General features: G+C 39.0%; 1 protein-coding gene and 1 pseudogene across 1 annotated transcript; one reads left to right on the forward strand and one right to left on the reverse strand.

The window, feature by feature from the left end:
• Positions 1–3,516: 3,516 nt before the first annotated feature.
• On the forward strand, positions 3,517–4,037 carry LOC123813329 (annotated as a pseudogene).
• Positions 4,038–14,317: 10,280 nt separating this feature from the next.
• LOC123813328 (carcinoembryonic antigen-related cell adhesion molecule 3-like) lies at positions 14,318–18,085 on the reverse strand. Its single transcript, XM_045830265.1, has 4 exons — positions 17,957–18,085; positions 16,699–17,052; positions 16,068–16,186; positions 14,318–14,610 (listed from the first exon to the last, which is right to left on the reverse strand). The coding sequence occupies exons 1-3, from the start codon at positions 18,018–18,020 to the stop codon at positions 16,101–16,103; spliced, it is 504 nt and encodes a 167-aa protein (XP_045686221.1). The 5' UTR covers positions 18,021–18,085; the 3' UTR covers positions 14,318–14,610; positions 16,068–16,100.
• Positions 18,086–19,770: the final 1,685 nt, after the last annotated feature.

A 19,770-nucleotide genomic window follows, 5' to 3' on the forward strand; every position in this document is an offset into this window, starting at 1 on the left:
TTTTACCTTTGTTAATTAAGGCTGTTGCTCTAATGCAAGAAAAGGTCTCAACCCAGCTAGAAAAGACACAATTTATAACTAAGACATATTTGTATTCTTGAGAGGGTGGCATTTAAATAGAATTCAATTGCCATATTTCAAGTGGGTCTGGGGAAAGTGGGAAATGTATTTGGAAGTAGTTGTCATATTTGGACAGACAGGACTTCTGCTATAGACTTTATGAGCTACAGTAAGGTTTCCAGTAATATTGTGTACTTCATGGAATCATATTTTAAAAACCCAATGTGTTAGCTCTTGTACATGTTAAAGTATCAATAATTGAGTCCCTATTGATAAGATTGGTTCCTGTTTTACTCTGTATATATTTTTTGTACTTTTGTACTTTGTATTCAACTTATACTTTAGGCAATATTTCACAGAAGTATATATAACTTTAATATACTTATTGAATTATAGTTGAATATAATGACCTTAACATATTGAAAGTATGCAATTTATGAAGTGTTTTCAGATGCATGCACCAGAGAAGTTGTACAATGAAAATAAAGACCATGTCCCTTACTATTAAAGTCTTCTCATGCCCTCTTGTAATCTCATTTTTCTTCACCTCCCCCACCCTCCCATTTTTAGTGTTAAGGAAACTCTCTTCAGTTCTCTTCAGTATAAATTCACCAGCACTTTCTGGAATTTTCAATTTTGTATCATAAAGTATTTAATTTGAGGCCAAATTTAGCTCTTTTGACATAGTTCTTTAGTTTTATTCTCCAGTTATATCTCATTCAAAGAATACATTAATTTTATTTATCTGTACACCCTTTATGGACACTTCTGTTATTTCCAATTTGGGGCAGTTACCAGTAAACCTTCCATGACTACATGTGCAGAAACATCTTCAAGAAAAAGACTCAGCCTTTATAAAACCATGAATACCTAGAAGAATGGAAGTGAGAAAGTTGCCACTGGAAGTCTGGTCACAAGGTTGCATGACCACAGTCCCAAGCATAGGTAAGGAAACACCTACTTCTTCTGCCACAGTCCACCCATCAGTCAACACATTTAAGGAAATAATGACCCTTCTCCCTTCCAGTGTTTGAATTAAACACAAGTGCACATTGGAGGCTGAATTTGACTCACATTTGGACTCTCAATTACAACAATTATGGGGAAAATAGGATTGAAACTTTCAGCTTCTATGATATAAAAGAAAAAAATAGAAGAAAATGAGCATGCATACCAAGTCCCAATAGACCATACATGACAGGTCTGAGTCCACCTGCAGGCTGTGTGACTTTGGGCATGTCACCCCACCTCAAGAAGCCTCAGATATGTCATGTGACATCAGAAAAAGACGTTTGGTCATCTTTGCTGGGTCTTAGAAAAGAGTGACTAAACTTTTGGAATGTTGTAAGTGATGAGGGTGATAAAAGTGCTTTTGTCATGATGAGGCAACCCTTGGCAGGCTTCTGCATAGTGGCAGAGTTAGGGCGGGTCACCAGAAAGACCACTTCTGGATCAGAAGCTTGGAATTTTCAACTGTCAATGTAAGAAACATCTAACCTGTAGAGAATTTTTCTGAGTTTCTTTGAGACAATCTTGAAGACAATCACCAGGAAGCAAAATCTCAATGAATGGAGAAAATTTTTCAGATAATGGCAGTGTTGCACCTTATTTTATATAGTACACTCAAAGCAAGCCAGAAGTCCAAGGGCTTACATGAAATTCACTGATATTAGAGTAGGGGGGCAGAGGATAGCAAAATGCAGAAATCCCTGAGATTGAGAAAAATTAAAAACTATAGACACCTTTTCTGTTTTTTAAGATTGTTAGTTCGGGACAGTTAGCACTAAATAATAAACACAATAACAATAACAATGAAAGTTTTTGTTGTCTGTTTTGAAGTGAGAGGTCTACAAAACCATAAATTGTCATGACATTCTAAAGTTATGTCATGGTAGATGCAAAAAGACAATAAATAGACTTAGTTAAGGTAAAGATTTGTTGTTATCTAAAGAGCTGTTGGCCTAGGACATGACTGCCCATCATTCACACCATCCTCTGTGGTCACCTCAGGTCTCTGACTTTGTAAGTCTCACCACACAGGCCTTCCCTGAGCTTGTCAGGATTAGTATGTGGCCACTATTTTGTTCACACATTCCCATTTCTAAACAATGCATTGGTGACCTGTTTTTGGTGAGATAACATTGTCTAAAGTGCGAGGTGGGATTCTTAGGAAGACTTAGTGGCAATGTTTGTCTTGTTCAAAGATAAAACTGTTGGTGATGTAGCAAGACCTCAACAGTGCATAGAAGTCAAAGACGAATATACTCAAAAGAGAAAAGGAGGTAAATGGGAAACAGTTTCACAGGACTTTGTTAAGACAAACATTCTGGATAATTTCTACCCTGCAAGCTGTAATGATCTAAGTTTTGTTATATGTCTCATTTCTCTGTATTCATCTTGTATACCATTTACTTGTAGTTTGAGGAAACACTACACACTTATTCAGTATAAACATTCTCACCATGAGATGGGATTGCATTTACTATGGGACACCTGCAATTAACTATGTATTAATAATCTGATTTTCATTAGCTCTACACTTAGGAGCTGTAAACTTAACGTTAATTTGGGGACCAGGCTGTAAGAACACAATGCTGTAAATTACAATTACCATCTAAAAGTTTCACAGGTGAGGAAGACAATAAGAGTTTCACTAGTACATTTCCTCTGCTTCAGCAGCAGGCCTGGAGGGCTGTGTTTTCATACCTACTTCAGCTTCCATTTAACTAATATAGTTAGTATCCTTGTTCAGTTTGGGTGTAAGGACATTCACATAATTAAAGTGTAGTGTTTATACATTTAATCCCTTCCTCAATATCCTTGTTCCACTAACCTTCCACAACTTTCCTTGATTTTCTTAGTTTGTCTCTTTTTACTCACTTGCAAATAAACTACTTGTTAAGAGAAGCTACTTACTTTTAACCTCTCTTGAGAACACACACATCCATTTTTTTCCTTTTTCAATAGCATTTCTTCTGAACTTCAAAAAAAAATCACCAGAAAGGAGGTCAGGCCCAGGGCACGATGGCCTAAAGCCGACTGTTAGGGTGTGGGTTCTTGGGTTAGTGCAGGAAGAATTCCACAACGCAATTCCAGGTAATTTTGAGAGTATGTTTATTAAACTAGGGACAGGAAATATGGATGAGACTAGAATGAAAACAGAAGAGAGACTGGGTGGGTCTGCTGTGGCTCTCTTCAGACACTGTGAGAAAGATTTGAGGATAGGATGGGGCTGCTCTCTGCTTATTGCAGAATCACAGAAAAGGGGTCTTGGGAACAAGTTCAGGAGGTTCCCCCTGATGAGTTGCTGTTGCCCATTGCTCCCCTGGTTGCAAGTTTCTTAAAGATCCATTAAAGTTTAGAAGAAAGAAAATTTACTTGCAAAGGATATTTGAGTAGATGTGACTCAAGAAGAACTCATGCTGTGGCAGAGAGTGGGACCCAGTGGAAACTAGCATGGTGACAGAGTGCAAGACTAAGTTGTCCAAGAATTTGCTGTGCATGAAGTTCATGCAAAGAAGATTGTACTCAGAAACCAAGAAACAACTATAAGAGTAAGAGAAGAAAACTATTAGCGAAGAGCATTGGTAGTTGGATTTGCGAGAGCTGAAGGAGAAAGACAGTTTTATAATAGAAGAGCAGAATTTCTTGTTATGTGAAGATCTTCTCTATGGAACAATGTCATTCAGAGACTTTAATCCTGAAGTTGAGAAATTAATGATTCAGATGAATTCTAAGAACAAACAGGAGAAGTTAAAGATGAAACAGTGAAGTTTGATGTGTCAGATGAAGAAATGGCTAGAAGATATGGGACTTTGGTGGGGACAATTGGAAAAAAATTTGTCACAAAAAGAGACTGTACCAATTATGAAGAAGTTGAAAATGGAGATATAAAACCAATTAAAGCAAAGAAGATATTCTTAAAGCCGCAAGACAAAAATGGATGCCTTAAAATAGGGCTCAGGAATGCCTTATGAGAGTTAACATGTTTTGGAACTCATTCCAGTGGTTTTTCTATAGTTAGTAATATTGTGATGTTTATTTATAAAGAAATGTACAATTTTGAACACATGCTGTTCTTGAAACTGATGTGTGATGGATATTGTACATCATTATTTAATGGTATTCATAGATAGTAGGTTTTTAGCTGTTGATCTTCGTGTGTACAAAGGTACATGGTTGCTTCCTAAAAATTTTTTGACCCCAGATTTTTAAAATAAATCTCTACAGTCATTGTCCTTAAATTGACTTACAAATTCATGCCAGTGTTAAAATCGTCCTTATGTTACCATTTTACTTTAGATTACTAATAATGTCTAGCCAGTTCATATATTTTAAGATCAAATATGATGAGAATTTATTATAAGTAAATTCATCAAGAACAACCATGTTTCTTCTGTCTGAAGTGTTTGCATGTTACCAAGTCATTGTAAATTGGTGGAATTATGGGGGGTGGTTGTTGTTAAAACCTTTCGAAAATTAAAAATGTTCTGATAAAAATGAAGATGAAGAAGAACACACACTGGTTTCTATGCCTCAAGGAATTCTATCTACTTTGAAAAAGTAAAGATTTTAGGTGAGGGCTCAAGGGACAGCTCAGTAAGATATTCATGAGTTTTTTCAGGGGTGGCCTTTCATGGTTGTGGTCTCCACTAATTGGTTGCTTCTAGGACCGAAGTTTGAAATTACATGACCAGCAATTTTCCACATGAGGGAAGACCACCCTGATGGGAGGTCCAGCACATAATTGTTCATTGTTAAGCACTTGAGGCTTTTCACTCTTGTGAGATTTTGTATTTGGCTATAAATTGTTAACCCAGTTCAGATATCTGTCTCAATTTCCCTATTTCATTTGCCAAGGAATATTGCTAACTTTTTATTAACCTGCCTTTAAAAGAGAAACCGTAAAAACAATACCTTTTAAAATTATTTTATTATTGTTCAATTACAGTTTTCTGCATTTACCTCCTCCACCTTGCAACCCACCCCAGCCAAACACACCTCCCTCCCTTGTTTCTACAACCCTTCTTGGTTTTGTGCATGTGTCCTTTATAGTTGTTCCTGAAAACCTCTCCCCCCATTATCCCCTCCCACCTCCCCTATGATTACTGTCATATTGTTCTTAATTTCAATGTCTCTGGGAATATTTCTCTTGTCTTTTCTTTTGTGAATTAGGTTCATGTTAAAGATGAGATCATATGATATTTGTCCCTCACCACCTCCCTTATTTCACTTAGCACAATGCTCTCCAGTTCCATCCATGCTGTCACAAGGGCAGGAGTTCCTTCTTACTCTCTGTTATGTACGAAATTCATCCTGTAAATGCATCATGCTTTTTGATCCACTCTTTACTGATGGGCACTTAGGGTTCTTCTAGTATTTGGCTATTGTAAATTGTGCTGCTATGAACATTGGGGTATATAGGTTCTTTTGAATTGGTGTTTAAGGGTTCTTAGGAAATAATCCCAACAGTGGAATTGCTGGGTCAACAGGCAGTTCCATTTTGAGTTTTTCAGGAAATTCTATACTGTTTTCCACAGTGGCTGCACCAGTCTGCATTCCCACCAACAGTGCACTAGGGTTCCCTTTTCTCCACATCCTGTCCAACACTTGTTTGTTGATTTGGTTATGATGGCCATTCTCCTAGGTATGAAGTGGTACCTCAGTGTGGTTTTGATTTGCATCTCTCTGATGACTAGTGATACTGAGCATCTTTTCATATGCCTGTGGAGAGCGTCGTATGTCCTCCTTGGAGAAGTGTCTGTTGAAGACCTTTGCCATCTTGTAAATGGTTTTTTGGGGGTTTTTTTTTGTCTTCCTAGAGTAGAGTTGTGCTAGTTCTTTATATATTTGGAGCTCAAACCCTTGTCCAAGTTATCATTAACAAATATGTTTTCCCATATAGTTTGTTCTCTTTATGTTAATGCTGTTTTCTTTAGCCATGCAGAAGTTTTTAATTTGATGAGATCCCATTTGTTTATTCTTTCCTTTATGATCCTTGCTTTAAAGGACATATCAGTGAAGATTTTGCTGCATGGAATGTCTGAGATTTTCCTGCTGATGTTCTCCTGAAGGATTTCCATGGTGTCAAGACTTACATCTAAATCTTTTATCTACCTTGAAATTATTTTTGTGTATGGTGTAAGTTGGCAGTTGAGTTTCATTTTTTTTTTTTGCATGTAGCTCTCCAGGTCTCCCAACACCATTTGTTGAAGGGGCTGTTTTTACTCCATTTTATGCATTTTCCCCTTTGTCTAATATTAATTGACTGTAGAGACTTGGGTTTCTTTCTGAGCTCTCTGTTCTGTTCCATTGGTCTATGTGTCTGTTCTTTTTTTTTATTGTTGTTTAGTACAGTTTTCTTCCCTTTACCCCCATCCTAGCTTACCCCTGCAGCCCTTCCTAATTCCCTCCCATCTCCACCCCTCCTTGTTATTGTTCATATATCCTCTATACTAGTTCCTTCAAACACTTCCCCCTTCCCCTGAAATTCCCTCCCCCCTCCTTTCTATGTGTGTGTTCCTATGCAAGTACCAGGCTGTTTTGATTACAGTGGCCTTATAATAAAGTTTGATGTCAGATACTCTGACCCCTCCTGCTTTGTTCTTCTTTCTCAAAATTTCTCCAGCTCTTTTGCGTCATTTATGATTCCATATAAATTTTTGAAATCTTTTTTTCTACACCTGTGAAATATGCCATTAGTAGTTTATTAGGGATTGCATTGATTCTATACATTGCTTTGGATAGTATGGACATTTTGATGGTGTTAATTCTTTTAATCCATGCCAATAGCATGTGAACATGTTACACGGTTCATTTGTTTGTGTTTTCCTTAATTTTTTTCTTCAGTATCTTATAGTTTTCTGAGTACAGATCTTTTACCTCCTTGGTTAGGTTGAATAATAGGTACTTTATTTTTCTTGTTGCTATATCAAGTGGGATATTTTTCCTGATTTCTCCTTCTGGTATTTCATTGTTGGTGTACAAAAATGCTTTTGATTTCTGAATATTGACTTTGTGCCCCACTGTTTTGCCAAATTCATTTATTAGGTTGAGTAGGATTTTTTGTGTTTTTTTTTGGGGGGTGGGGTCTATAGGATTTTCTATGTACACTATCATGTCATCTGCAAACAATGACAGTTTAGCTTCCTCCTTTCTAATTTGGAAGCCTTTTATTTCTTTTTCTTGTCTGATTGCTGTGGCTGGGATGTCCAATACTATGTTGAATAGGAGTGGTGAAAGCAGGCACCCTTGTCTTGTTCCTGATCTTAATGGGAAAGCTCTAATTTTTTCCCATTGAGTATGGTGTTGGCTCTAGGTTGCTCATAAATGGCTTTTATTATGTTGAGGAATGCCCCCTTTATTCCCACTTTGCTAAGTGTTTTTATCATAAATGAGTGCTGTACCTTATCAAATGCTTTTTCCTCATCTGTGGATATGATTATATGGTTTTTGTCTTTCATTTTGTTCACGTGATATATTACCTTTATTGATGTGTGAATATTGTACCATCCTTGCATCCCTAAAATGAATCCCACTTGATCATGGTGTAACATCTTTTTAGCATATTCCTGGAAGCAGTTTGCCAATATTTTGTGGAGGAGTTTAGCATCTATGTTCATCAGCAATATTGGCCTGATGTTTTCTTATTTTGTTATGTCTTTATCAGGTTTTGGGATTAGGATGATGCTGGCTTCATAAAAACAGTTTGGGAGTCTTCCATGTTCTTGGATTTTCTGGAATAATCTGTGAGGGATAGGGGTTAGCTCTTCCTTAAATGCTTTGTAGAATTCTCCTGTGAAACCACCTGGTGCAGGGCTTTTGCGTGTGGGGATTTTTTTGATTACTGCTTCAATTTCATCTGCTGTTATTGGCCTATTCAGGCTTTCTGCTTCTTCTTCATTGAATTTTGGAAGATTATATTTTTCTACAAATGTGTCCATTTCACCTAGATTTTCAGATTTCCTGGCATACAGTTCTTCAGAGTAATTTTTTGCAGTCTTTTGTATTTCTGTGGTATCAGTTGTCATCTCTCCTCTTTCATTTCTGATTGTGTTTATTTGTGTCTTCTTTCTTTTTTTCTTAATGAGTTTGCTTAAACGCTTGTCAATTTTGTTTATCTTTTCAAAGAACAAGCTCTTGGATTCATTGATCCTTAGAATTGTGCTTTTGGTCTCTATGTCATTTAATTCTGCTCTGATCTTGGTTATTTTCTTCATTTTGTTTACTCTGAGTTGTCTTTGTTGTTGTTCCTTGAGGTCTTATAGGCATGGGGTTAGGTTGTTCATTGGAAATGTTTCTATCTTCTTTAGGTAGGTCTATATTGCTATGAACTTCCCTCTCAGGACTGCCATCACTGTGTCCCATACATTTTGGATTGTTGTGAGTTCATTTTTATTTGTTTTCAGAAACTTTTTTATTTCTTCCTTGATCTCATTGTTGACCCATTCATTGTTTAATAGCATACTATTCAATCTCCATGAGTTTGAGTGTTTGAGTTTTTTTCCTTGTGGTTGGTTTCTAGTTTCAGTCCCTTGTGATCAGAGAAAATGTTTGATATGATTTCAATATTCTTGTATTTGTTGAGGTTTGTTTTGTGTCCTGTTATGTGGTCTATCTTTGAAAATATTCCATGTGCATTTGAAAAGAATGTGTTTTTTGCTTCTTTGTCATGAAAGGTTTTATTTATATATATTTAAGTTCATTTGATCTAGAACATTGTCCATTGCAACAATATCTTTGTATCTTTGTTGATATTTTGTTGTGAAGGTCTATCCATTTTTGACAAAGCATGTTGAAATCCCCTACTATCATGGTGTTGCAGTCAATGTCTTTCTTGAAGTCCTCCAAGATTTTTTTTATGTATTTGGGTGCTACTATGTCGGGGGCATATATATTTACAATATTTATGTCTTCTTCATGGATTCTGCCCTTGAATATTATGAAGTGACCTTGGGTCTTTTTTTATGGCCCTTTTTATGAAGTCTATTTTGTCTGATATGAGTATTGCAACCTGGCTTCTTTTTTCTTCTGTCCATTTGCTTGGAAAATCTGTTTCCAGCCCTTCACTTTCAGTCTGTGTAGGTCTTTTGTTCTGAAGTGGGTCTCTTGTATGCATATGTGTAAGTTATGTATTCTTATCCATTTAGCTATTCTCTATCTTTTGATTGGAGCATTTAATCCATTTACATTTAAGGTTATTATTGTTAGGTGTTTATTCATTTCCATTTTTTTACGTGTGTTCCTTTCTCTCTCTCTCACTGTTTTTTTTCCCCCTATTCTTAAAGCACACCCTTTAGCATGCCTTGCAGTGCTGATTTGAGGTATATTCTTGGAGGATTCTTTTGTCCAGGAAACACTTATCTGGCCTTTCATTTTAAGTGAGAGCCTTGCTGGGTAGTGGAGTCTCAGTTGCCAGCCTGGGTTTTCATTGCTGGGAATATGTCCTGTCATTTCCTTCTGGCTTGGAGCATTTCCATTGAGAAGTCAGCTGCTAGTCTTATCCAGGCTCCCTTGTATGTATTTCCTGTTTCTCCTTTGCTGCCTTTAAGATTCTCTCTTTGTCTTGGAATCTTGCCATTTTAATTATGATGTGTCTTGAAGTGGGCTTCTTTGGGTGCCTCTTGATTGGGACTCTGTGTTTCCTGGATTTGTGTCACTTTTTCTCTCATCAAATTAGGAAAGTTTTCCACATTACTTTTTAAACAGGTTTTCTATCCCTTGATCTTCTCCTCCTTCTTGTATTCCTATTATATGGATATGATTATGTTTCAGGTTGTCCTGCATTTCACTTAAACCCCCTTCATTCTTTATGAACCTTTTTTTCATTTTCTTGCTCTTTCTGGATGTTTTTTTTTCCTACCATGTCCTCCAGCTCAGTGATTCGATCCTTTGCTTCATCCAGCCTGCTTGGAATTCCTTCTAGTGTGTTTTTTTTATTTCTGGGACTTTGTCCTTCATATATTCCTCGTTTATGTTCATAGTTTCTATTTCCTTTTTCATATTATTATAGTTCTCACTCAGTTCCTTGTAGTTTTCTGTGAATTTCTTGAGCATCTTTATAACCATTATTTTGAATTCTATATCTGGTACTTTGCTTGCTTCCATTTCACTTAGCTCTTTTAGTGGGCAGTCTTCCATTCCTTTTGATTTCATGTTATTTTTTTTTGTCTCCCCATTTTAGGTGACTCTTTGTTTGATTCTGCACTTCCTGATATTTCATGTTACTAGCTGTCCTTGTAGGGTGAACTTCTATGGTAGGAATTCTGTGGGGTTCAGTGGTGTAGTCTCTTTGATCTCCTTGTCTGGATGCCCTAGGTTTCCCCTTCTTTTGTTTGTGTGGGTTTTCTTGCTGTACTTTGGTTTTTACCTTTTGGTGGTTCCTTTCTTGGTGATTTCTCTCCTCCAGTGGGTATACTGATGTTGACAGCACCCACCTATTCTTGTATGTGATCAGTGGCAGGGGGATAGGCAAAATGGATTAAGACAGAGGGAGAGTATGTAATGGGATTTAAGTACCAGCAAGTGGAGTAAAAAATAGGAGATTCTTTGGATATGTATAGTGTTAACTGTGATATTTCACCCAACTAGCCACTTTTTATTACAGGTGAAAGGGAGATAAGACTTTTGTTAGAGGGGAGGATGATTGTGAGCTGAATCTAGAAAACAGGGTGTTTGCACAAGGTTAGGTTATGAGAAATAGTGGGAGTAAAGGATAGAAAGCAGGCATAAAGTGAGAGAAAATAGAGTTAACCACAACAATAATAATGCTTAGGAATAAAGCAAAGTGGGCTAAGATGAGGGAGGTTTGCTGTGCAGTCTGTACAATTGTATGGAACAACAAATATTTACAATAGTACTGGAACAACAATAATATGACAAGAAATATGTGATTTGGATAAGCAGAATGGAAAGTAGATGATCAAAAGAAGTCTGTTATTGGAACTCAAGTGAAGTGAAAGAAGGAAAATTAAAGTGAAATAAGGAGAGAATAAGGAAAACCAGTCAAACAATGCAATGAAAGAGAGAAAGAAAATGAAGAAAACTAAATATATGGAAGATAAATTTTAAAAATACTAATTAAATAAAAGTAGTAAAATAGTGGAAAAATAATAATACATATAAAAATAAAATGCCAGTTCTAAGGGATAACAAAGTGACATTTGTCTCAGTTTCTCAATTTGGGGGTTGTTGTTGTTGGCCTCCCCCTTTGGATCTGTCTTTGGACCTTTCATAACTCCACATCTTATTGTCTTATTTTGGGGGAATAAAAAAAGGGAAAAAAACACAGAGGAAAAAAAAAGGAATAAGCCTCCTGCTCACTTTAACACCATTGAGCAAGTTCTGCTGTTCCTCCTGGATGCCCAAGGAAGAGACAGACTGGGTTTCATTTTCCTCCCTCTCTATGATTTTTAGAGAATAGGGACAAGGTCTGGGCTGCAATATTCAGAGTTGCCCAGCCTCCAGCCCAGGTCTTCTGTGAGCTGCCAGGCTCAAGAATTAGAGAAACTTTTCTATGAAATTTTAAGTCCTCTTTTAAAATAGTTTTGTATAGTGGTCTTAATTCCAGCTAGTGTATCAGGTCTTAAAAAAATAATGAGAAAAATCATGTTGAGGCAATGTATTATCAACCGTTATGTTAAAAGAAGTGACTGACTTCATGTTCTTATTGTCTGTACTGGAAAGGGCCCAAGTTGCACTGGAACATTTTGCAACAAATATTATCTCAAGGCATTTTAGTATTCTCTCTTTTCTTGAGAGACACAGAATATTCTCTCTTTTCTTGAGAGAGTTGCTTTATAAATATAATTTCCCCAATTAATTCAGTATCCAAAGCATTTAGCTCCAAATACCTTTCATGCTTCCAGAAAAAAAAATATGTGGGCACCATGGTTATATAAAAAAGCCTCACCCTTATCAGGTGAATTGGGCTGATTTGACCAATAAAAAATATGCTGCCTCCTCACCTTTTACAGTTGTAAGGGGGCAGGTTGTGATTTAAAAACTGTCACTAGTTGATTAGACATCCCTACTATTTGCACTGAAGCTTTATTCCCAGGAAGAAGGCAACTCAGCTGGATGTGATGAAGAACAGATAATGTAGCCTCAGTACCTGCAAGGGCCTTTGAAATTTCCCCCAAGACAGCAATTTTACTTTGTTTTAAAATATTGGTAAGCAGAAAATGAAATACCCTGATCATTTTCATAGCAAACATATACTTGCTTGTTTGTTTTTTCCTCTTTCTAAATCTTATTTAGTTTCCTACAACCATTTTTAAGGTGAGCAGACTTCATTATAAAGTTTCCCAATGAACCCTATTTGTTAATTCTGTTGCTTTACTTTCAGGAACCACTTAATATATTAATTAAGGTGGGTCAGAATAGCCAAAATCACATATTCCAACATTGAAATTATTACTTTTTTGGTGAACACCTCAAGGTCCTAGAGAAAATCAATGAAACCTTCAAGTAGATTTTAAAATTTTATTGTAGTTTTAGGAATATAGATATTCATAATTATCTAGGAATACAGGTATTCCTAAATACCTAACATGGTTCACCTCTGCCTGAGACCAGCTATTTCCTGAACAGAACTGCCAGAATTCCTGGATAATTCTTATCAAAATTCTCATGTTCTCAAAGTCTATTAAGGAGTGGGAGGTTAGGGGCTATAAATGAAATAAAGCAGGAAAGAGTAAAACAATAAATACAAAAATAGGGCAAGTGTATACTGAGAAACCTCAGAAAACAGAGGATATAGTGTAGAGACTGTAGAAGTGAAACTGGAAAAGACTGCCTGTCACTACCAAACCCAATGAGCAATGACAGCAATTAAATCTTTATGGGTGCTATATTCAGATGGCCAGCAATCTGAGATCATGGGTTCATAACCTAGCAGACCATCTTGTCTTTTCTTTCCAGGCAAATGTTTTTATATCAGGAAATAAACAAGGTGTGGTGAGGAGTTTTAAAATTCAGGGAGGATCAGGTGAAAGAAGCTGGAACATTCCTGTCCTGGGTAGTTAGCTGTTCCTGGGGGTGGGTGGTCATCTGTCTGTCCCTGGAACACAAATGCCCAGATGCCTCCACTTGTCCCCAGGCAATAATCTTTAGAAGTGCCCCAGGAGGTAGGCTGTTTTCTTAGGAGTCATGATGGGCCTTATCTATCTGTAGTTTCTGAAACAAAAGCTTTAATATATACATTACTTAGTAGTACTATAACTTTTTATCTTCAACTAAAAATTTCCAACTCTTGAGTCCCCTATCAGAAGGAGGAAGAATGAGGTGCTGGCATTTGCTAGCTTCAGAAGCCTTTTTTAGTTCAGAGACAGTTCTGAAAAATTTTATTAACTTTTTATAAGAGTTTATCTATATTCTTCCTAGAAGATTTTAATTTCCAGTACAAATATGCTTCCCATTTATTCAGTTAAATTTTAGAGCTGTCTTCTTTCTGATTGTGCATGAAAAAATCTAATTAGTTGTCAAAATGATAGAGGGCTCAAGAGTTGGAAAATTTTAGTTTAAGGTAAAAAGTTATAACCCTAGTAAGATGGTCTGTTAGGGTATGAACTCACCATCTTCTCAGATGGCCATGGGAATTAAAAGCCCATAAAGATTCAATTGCTGTCATTGCTTATTGGCTTTGGTAGTGACAGGAAGCCCAAATGCCGGTGTCTTTTGTAGTTTCATCTTTTGGCAACTCTGCTGGGACAGACTTTAGGACTCTCCAGGTAGTCTGGGTATTTGGTGAGGAGCCCCATTGGCTGCCTGGGCTGAAAGGCCCCGGGTGGTTTGCATTCAGAGAATCCCAAGCAGGTGCCCAGTGATTTCACTTGGGGATTCTCTCCATCACTCCTGGCACTTGTCGTTTATCATGTTTGTTTGAATCATTGCACTTTCTGGTTGAGGATAAAATCCTGGGTCACAACTTAGGTCATCTGGTAAAGATACCTTTCTGGGTTACAGAACTCAGTCTGAAAAATGCCTTACATTTAACAGTGTGCTAGCCACATCTGTGTTCCCTTGTCCATTCCCATTCCCCACAACAGTGTCCACACACCCTCCACACATTTCCCTGGTGAAGGCACTAAACTCAGTTTTATGTGAACTCCTCATGTACTTCCACCTGCCATCAAACAACCACTTCTTATCTTTTGAGGAACTCAGCATCACCTCCACCATGAAGAAGGTGCAACTGGGACAAAGCAGAGGTGGATCTGGTGTGGAATGTGACCTTCAGTCAACAGTAAGGACAATGTCAGCACACATTTTTTTTTGTATTTATTTACTCAATGCAAGACATCTAAGGACAATCTACCTTGACACTAAATCTATTAACAAGGTGCGAAATTGTTCAGAGTTTAATAACATAGAAGAGGAGATCAGGCTCACTCATATTTCACATCCATCTCAAGGGGGAACACTTTCAACAGAACTGATGGGTCAGAGGCTTCACACTGGTCATCCCCAGCATCCTCTTTCCTGATGGGGTCTATGGTGAGGTTTCTGTGGTTCTGCAACAACTTCATTTTTCTCCTGAGCTTCAGATTCCTGCAATGGAACAAACACAGGTTAGAACCACATTTGTGTAGAGGTCAAGGCCACAGCAATTTTGTGCTCTGTGACTGTGGTGCTGAGGGCTAAAAGGGTAGGCACTCTCAGGGGCTCTGTGGAGAAACAAAAAACGTGACTGATTGTGAATGGGCTTGAGACCTGGGACCACACTTCTTCCTTTGAGATCTCAGCCTCTCTCAGTCCACACTGAGCTCAGTGAAGTTCACTAGAGGATAGTCCTGCCTCTGCAGAAGGACCATTATCTTTCTTCAGATGACAACCTGTAAAAAGAACTGTGTGCTCTTGGTAAGCACTGGTCATCTCAGTGTGTGCCCTGACCTGTTCCCACAGAGGCAGCACAGGAAACCCTTTCCAGCCTATGTGTCCTACAACCATATCATCAGGGAAGATTATTTGCTCTCATGAGGTTTTATTGATCATTTCCAAAAACTTTCTTTGCCTTCAAAAAACATCAAATCTCACACATCATACAAAATTCCACATGAAAGCCCTGACTGCTGTGGGTCAGGGGATGGAATGCAGACCTGCAATTCAAAGGGTCACTTGTTCCACTCCCAGCTAGGGCACGTGCCTGGCTTATAGGCAAGGTCCCCAGTGGCAGGGCCTGTGAGAGACAACCACACATTGTTCTTTCTTGGGAGAAAGAACAGGACCATCCTCTAGTGAACGTCACAGAGCTCAGTGTGGACTGAGAGAGGCTGAGATCCCAAAGGAAGCAGTGTAGTCTTTCTGCCTCCCTTCTCCTCTCTCTAAAAATAAATAAAGACTGTACTTTCAGGGATCATTTCTGTAGTTCATTAAAAATAAATAAATAAAATGTTTAAAAATAAATAGGTAAGGCAGTTCCATTTGTAGTGTTTGGAGAAAATTCCATAGTGTTTTCCAGTGACTGAACCAGTCTGTATTCCCACCAAGAATGTACTAGGTGTTCCGTTTCTCCACAACCTTTGCCAGCACTTGTTTTTCCATTTGGTTTTGATGGCCATTCTGAGCATCAAGAAATGATATCTTATTGTAGTTTTAATTTGCATCTCTCTGATGGCTAGTGACACTGAGCATCCTTTGCCATGTCTGTGGGCCCTATGTATGTCCTTCTTTGAGAATGTCTCCACTTCTTGGATTATACCCTAAGAATCCTGAAACACCAATTCAAGAGGACCTATGTACCCCAAGCAGCACAATTGACAATAGCCAAGCGTTGAAAGCAATCAAAGTGCCCCTCCATAAATGAGTGAATCAGAAAACATTGGCACATTTACACAATGGAATACTATGAAGACGAAAGAAGGAGCTCCTACCCTTCATGACACTATGGGTGGATCTGGAGAGCATTATGCTAAGTGAAATGAACGACGCAGTTGGTGGCTAAGTTGTTTAGAGGATTGCTTTGTGCACCCAAACCGTGCAGCTCAATCTTTGGTCACAGCACATACCTAGGTTGCAGGCTCAGTCTCCATTCAGGGCACTTATGGAGGGCAATCATCCGGCCCTCCTTCTTTACATCTCCTTATTTTTTTAAAAAGTTCTCTTAGCTCTCTCCATTTTTCTCCCTCTAAAACAACAAAAATGAAAACATGGTCAATATCATTAGGAAAATGCAGACCAAAACTCTTGGACTTGCAGTTGTTGCTTGCGTTGCTGAGTGTGAGTAACTCTGCTGTGCAGGTAACAGAGAGAACATTGCCCTGGATGGTACATTCGATTGCTCCAAAGGTTTCTGCAATCAGAGTTGACATGTCTCAGCTCTAAGGCAACCTGAGTCTTTAAAAGAACAAGGCAATGATCTCGCCAAAATGGAGGCATAAGTAGAAACCCTTTACTTCCTCACACAACCAAAAAAAGGATAACAACCAATCTAAAATCAGTAAACAACCAGATGTGCCAGAAAATCATACTGAGATTGTCACAATTTGTCTACACTCTGTGTATCCTGCATTATATGTAAAAACCGAACCTGAAACAAAATGCAGAGTGGAATGGAGGTAGTGTCCAGGGCTATCAGTCCTGTGTGTGAAGTAGGAGTCACCCCTCCCAACCCCCAGTCATTAGAGAGCAACCACTCACCATATACATCAAGTTTCCCCGATGCTGTTTCAAATTTTGAATCTGGAAAGTGAGCCACTACTGTGTACATTCCTTCGTCCTTCTTGGTGACATTTTTCAATAGCAAGGATCCATCATCGGTTATCATCTGTTCTCCATTGGATTCAGGACCACATAAATGGAAACGTGGTGTCATAACACAAAAAGCAATTGTATTATTATGGTCCACGCCTTTCCCATTGTACCACACAATTCCTACAACCCCAGGAGGCTTATTGCGGATACGCAGAACCACATCCTCCCCTTCGGTAGCAAAGGTTGACAAAACTTCGATTGTGGCTGTGGTAGGTGGGCTCCAGAAGGTTAAGAGTGACACTAGGAAATAAAAGAAAAATGCATCAATATTTGCATCTATGTATTGGGACAGAAAAATGAGGCCCTGAATTCTGAGTGAGTCTCTTTATCTCTCAGCCTTGGTCTGTAGGTGAGTGTGTGTCTTCCATGGTCAAGGTCAACAGCATGGCCTCCATTATTTCAGCACCTCTGAAGCTGTTATTTTTTCTGTTTCAAATACTCTCCCCTAGGTGTTTGTCTTGGTAACCTCCTCACTGTGCTTAAACCAATGCTGACACTCAGGCGCCGTTTTGAAAGATACATTTGCCGATCACCTGAATTCTCTAAGGATTCCCTGTGTTTACTTTCTGACCTGCCCTGCTCTGTTTTTTTCATGGCTGTTGTAGATTTCCTGACCTCACATCTACACCTTTCCTTGTCCCTCTCTCCTCCATACAACATGGGCTTTCTGAGAGCAGGGCTTGCCTGATCTAGTACCCCCAGTGACTACAACTGCTTGAAAATTCATACTGATGAATTAATGAGTCCTGTACCTTCTGGGGTTTATTTGCCCATTTCTGGGATTTGCAGTAAAGACAACGTCTAGTACCCCTAGTTCAATTTTTTTCTGATGTTTCCTGACACCAGTAAGTATGTCAATAATAAATCATTATTATTATTACCAGTTTTCATAATTCAATACTCAGCGATGAATAACAGCAAATGAACAGCAATCCAGGTTTTCCTGCCTCCCACCACTTCCAGATTATGAGATTTTCTTCTTGCTGAGCACCCTTCCCGATCCTACTCTTTGCTTTTGTCCTTTACACTCAGGTGCAGACAGAAGCCTTCCCTCTTTTCTCAGAACACTAGCCTCTTCAGCAGACCCAAGCCCAGTCTCTGTGTCACATCCTTAGTCTATGCCAAGGAATTGTCTCCTACTTACCAACCAGTAGGAGCCCTTGCCAGTGGACAAGTCCTCTGTGGGTAGAGACTGAAAGGAACCCCATGGTGTATGTTGTCTGCTGTGTGGCAGCCTCTTTGACAGAATCTTGATGTTCTGTAAGGCTCACAGGAACCTCTGTCCAGAATGGTGCAGTCTGCTGTGTGTCCTACCTGTGGGCTGACATTTATTCTGTTGGCAAGATTACAATTCTTGTCATGTGAGCTGGGGGCAGGGAGTATGCATATGCCCATCCCACTCCCTGCTCTAAATTTTGCCATCCTTGGCTCTTCTAACCAGTACTGCCCTCTTATAATTTGTTTCCCTGAGGCCTCTCAATACCACACAAACACACATGCAAACACATCCACACATGCATAAACACACACACACAAACACCCATGCTCATGCTGTACTTGGAAAAGCCCGAGCCTGGGGTTACTAGGTTTAACCCCCAGAGGGGTTTCTCCACAGCTTCCTGTCAGGTGCCCAGTAGTCTTTCTCACAGTGCTCTCTTGCTCTCTCTCTCTCTCTCTCTCTCTCTCCCCCACCTTTGACTCTTCCCTTCAGAGAAGTAGTTCTTGAGCTAAGTCACAGAAACCTGTCACAAGGAAGTCACTGTTGCTGTGCATTAGATCACTTGTGAAACATTGTCACATTGTAATGCCCAGGTGACACCTCAAAAATGCAGTTTAAGCACCTGTCCAGCTAATGTGGGTGCCCATTCAGAGTGAGATCCCTTGATGTAAAAGTAGAAGTAACTCTCCTGCTCTCCTGTGCACATGGGGAAGTCTCCAGATCCTGTTAAACTGCAGATTCTGACTGGGTGCAGTGGGCCAGAGACTCTGTATCTGACAAGCTCTGAGGGGAGGTTGATCTGAATGGCCTGTGGAGCTCACTTGGAATCCCAGGGCTGACAGGGACACAGGTGTCTTCAGAGGATGTCATACTAATGCCAGAATGGCCTCTGCTGTGTCTTTAGTTTGGGTCTGTCAGCACCAGATGGAGAGCCCCAGATATCATCAAAGAAGAGACTATTTGTTTGTGACACAGAAACCCAGCTGGGCACCAGGTCTTCCCCATGTTCTCAAAAGCTCTCTCATTTTTTGTATGTTCCCACATGAAGGTAACACAAATAACTCTGGGGATGAGAAGTGGTAAAACCTAGTGATAATTGCAGAGGGGAGCCTTCTTCTATCTCAGGTTGTCAGCAGAGTCGCTTTTGCTTCCAGGGATAAAAACTGAAAATGAGAATTCTCAGTAGGACATGCAGTTTTTGGTGTGAGTGGGAGATGTCTTCTGTGTCCCAGGAAGAAGGGACTATTGTGAAAGGGTGGATGTCTGTGGGCTGCCTGGTTCTCAAGGAACAGTTTCAGGTAGACCATTCCTCTCCAAGTCTGTTTGTAGGACCTGTCCTTGTGCTGCTGGCTGTTGGGAAAACCTCTCAGTTATCCTGGGACAGATTCCTTGCCATCATCCCAGTTGCCCATGGATGATGCCAGGCATGGAGAACAGAGCAGCACAGAAACCCCTGAGAGAGGAGGTACTCCTAGGCTTTGTCAAGGTCAAAAAAGTCCAAGCTTATACAGCAATATAATGAGTTTATCTGAGCCAAACTGACCTCATATACCTTGGAGAGAGGACTCAAATGCTTTGAAGAAAGGCCATTTTTCAGCTTATTTTTACATTATCATCAAAGTAGAAGATGATACAATTTGGATAAAATTCAGAAGGAGGTGAAAGGGAACATAGCAGAGAAATCCCCAGAATTGGAAAAAAATTAAAAAGCAAAATAGATACACACATATTTTTTTACA

The sequence above is a fragment of the Phyllostomus hastatus genome, unplaced genomic scaffold, assembly GCF_019186645.2.
Source record: "Phyllostomus hastatus isolate PE091 unplaced genomic scaffold, TTU_PhHast_1.1 phas_contig_1507, whole genome shotgun sequence".
Classification (NCBI taxonomy): domain Eukaryota; kingdom Metazoa; phylum Chordata; class Mammalia; order Chiroptera; family Phyllostomidae; genus Phyllostomus; species Phyllostomus hastatus.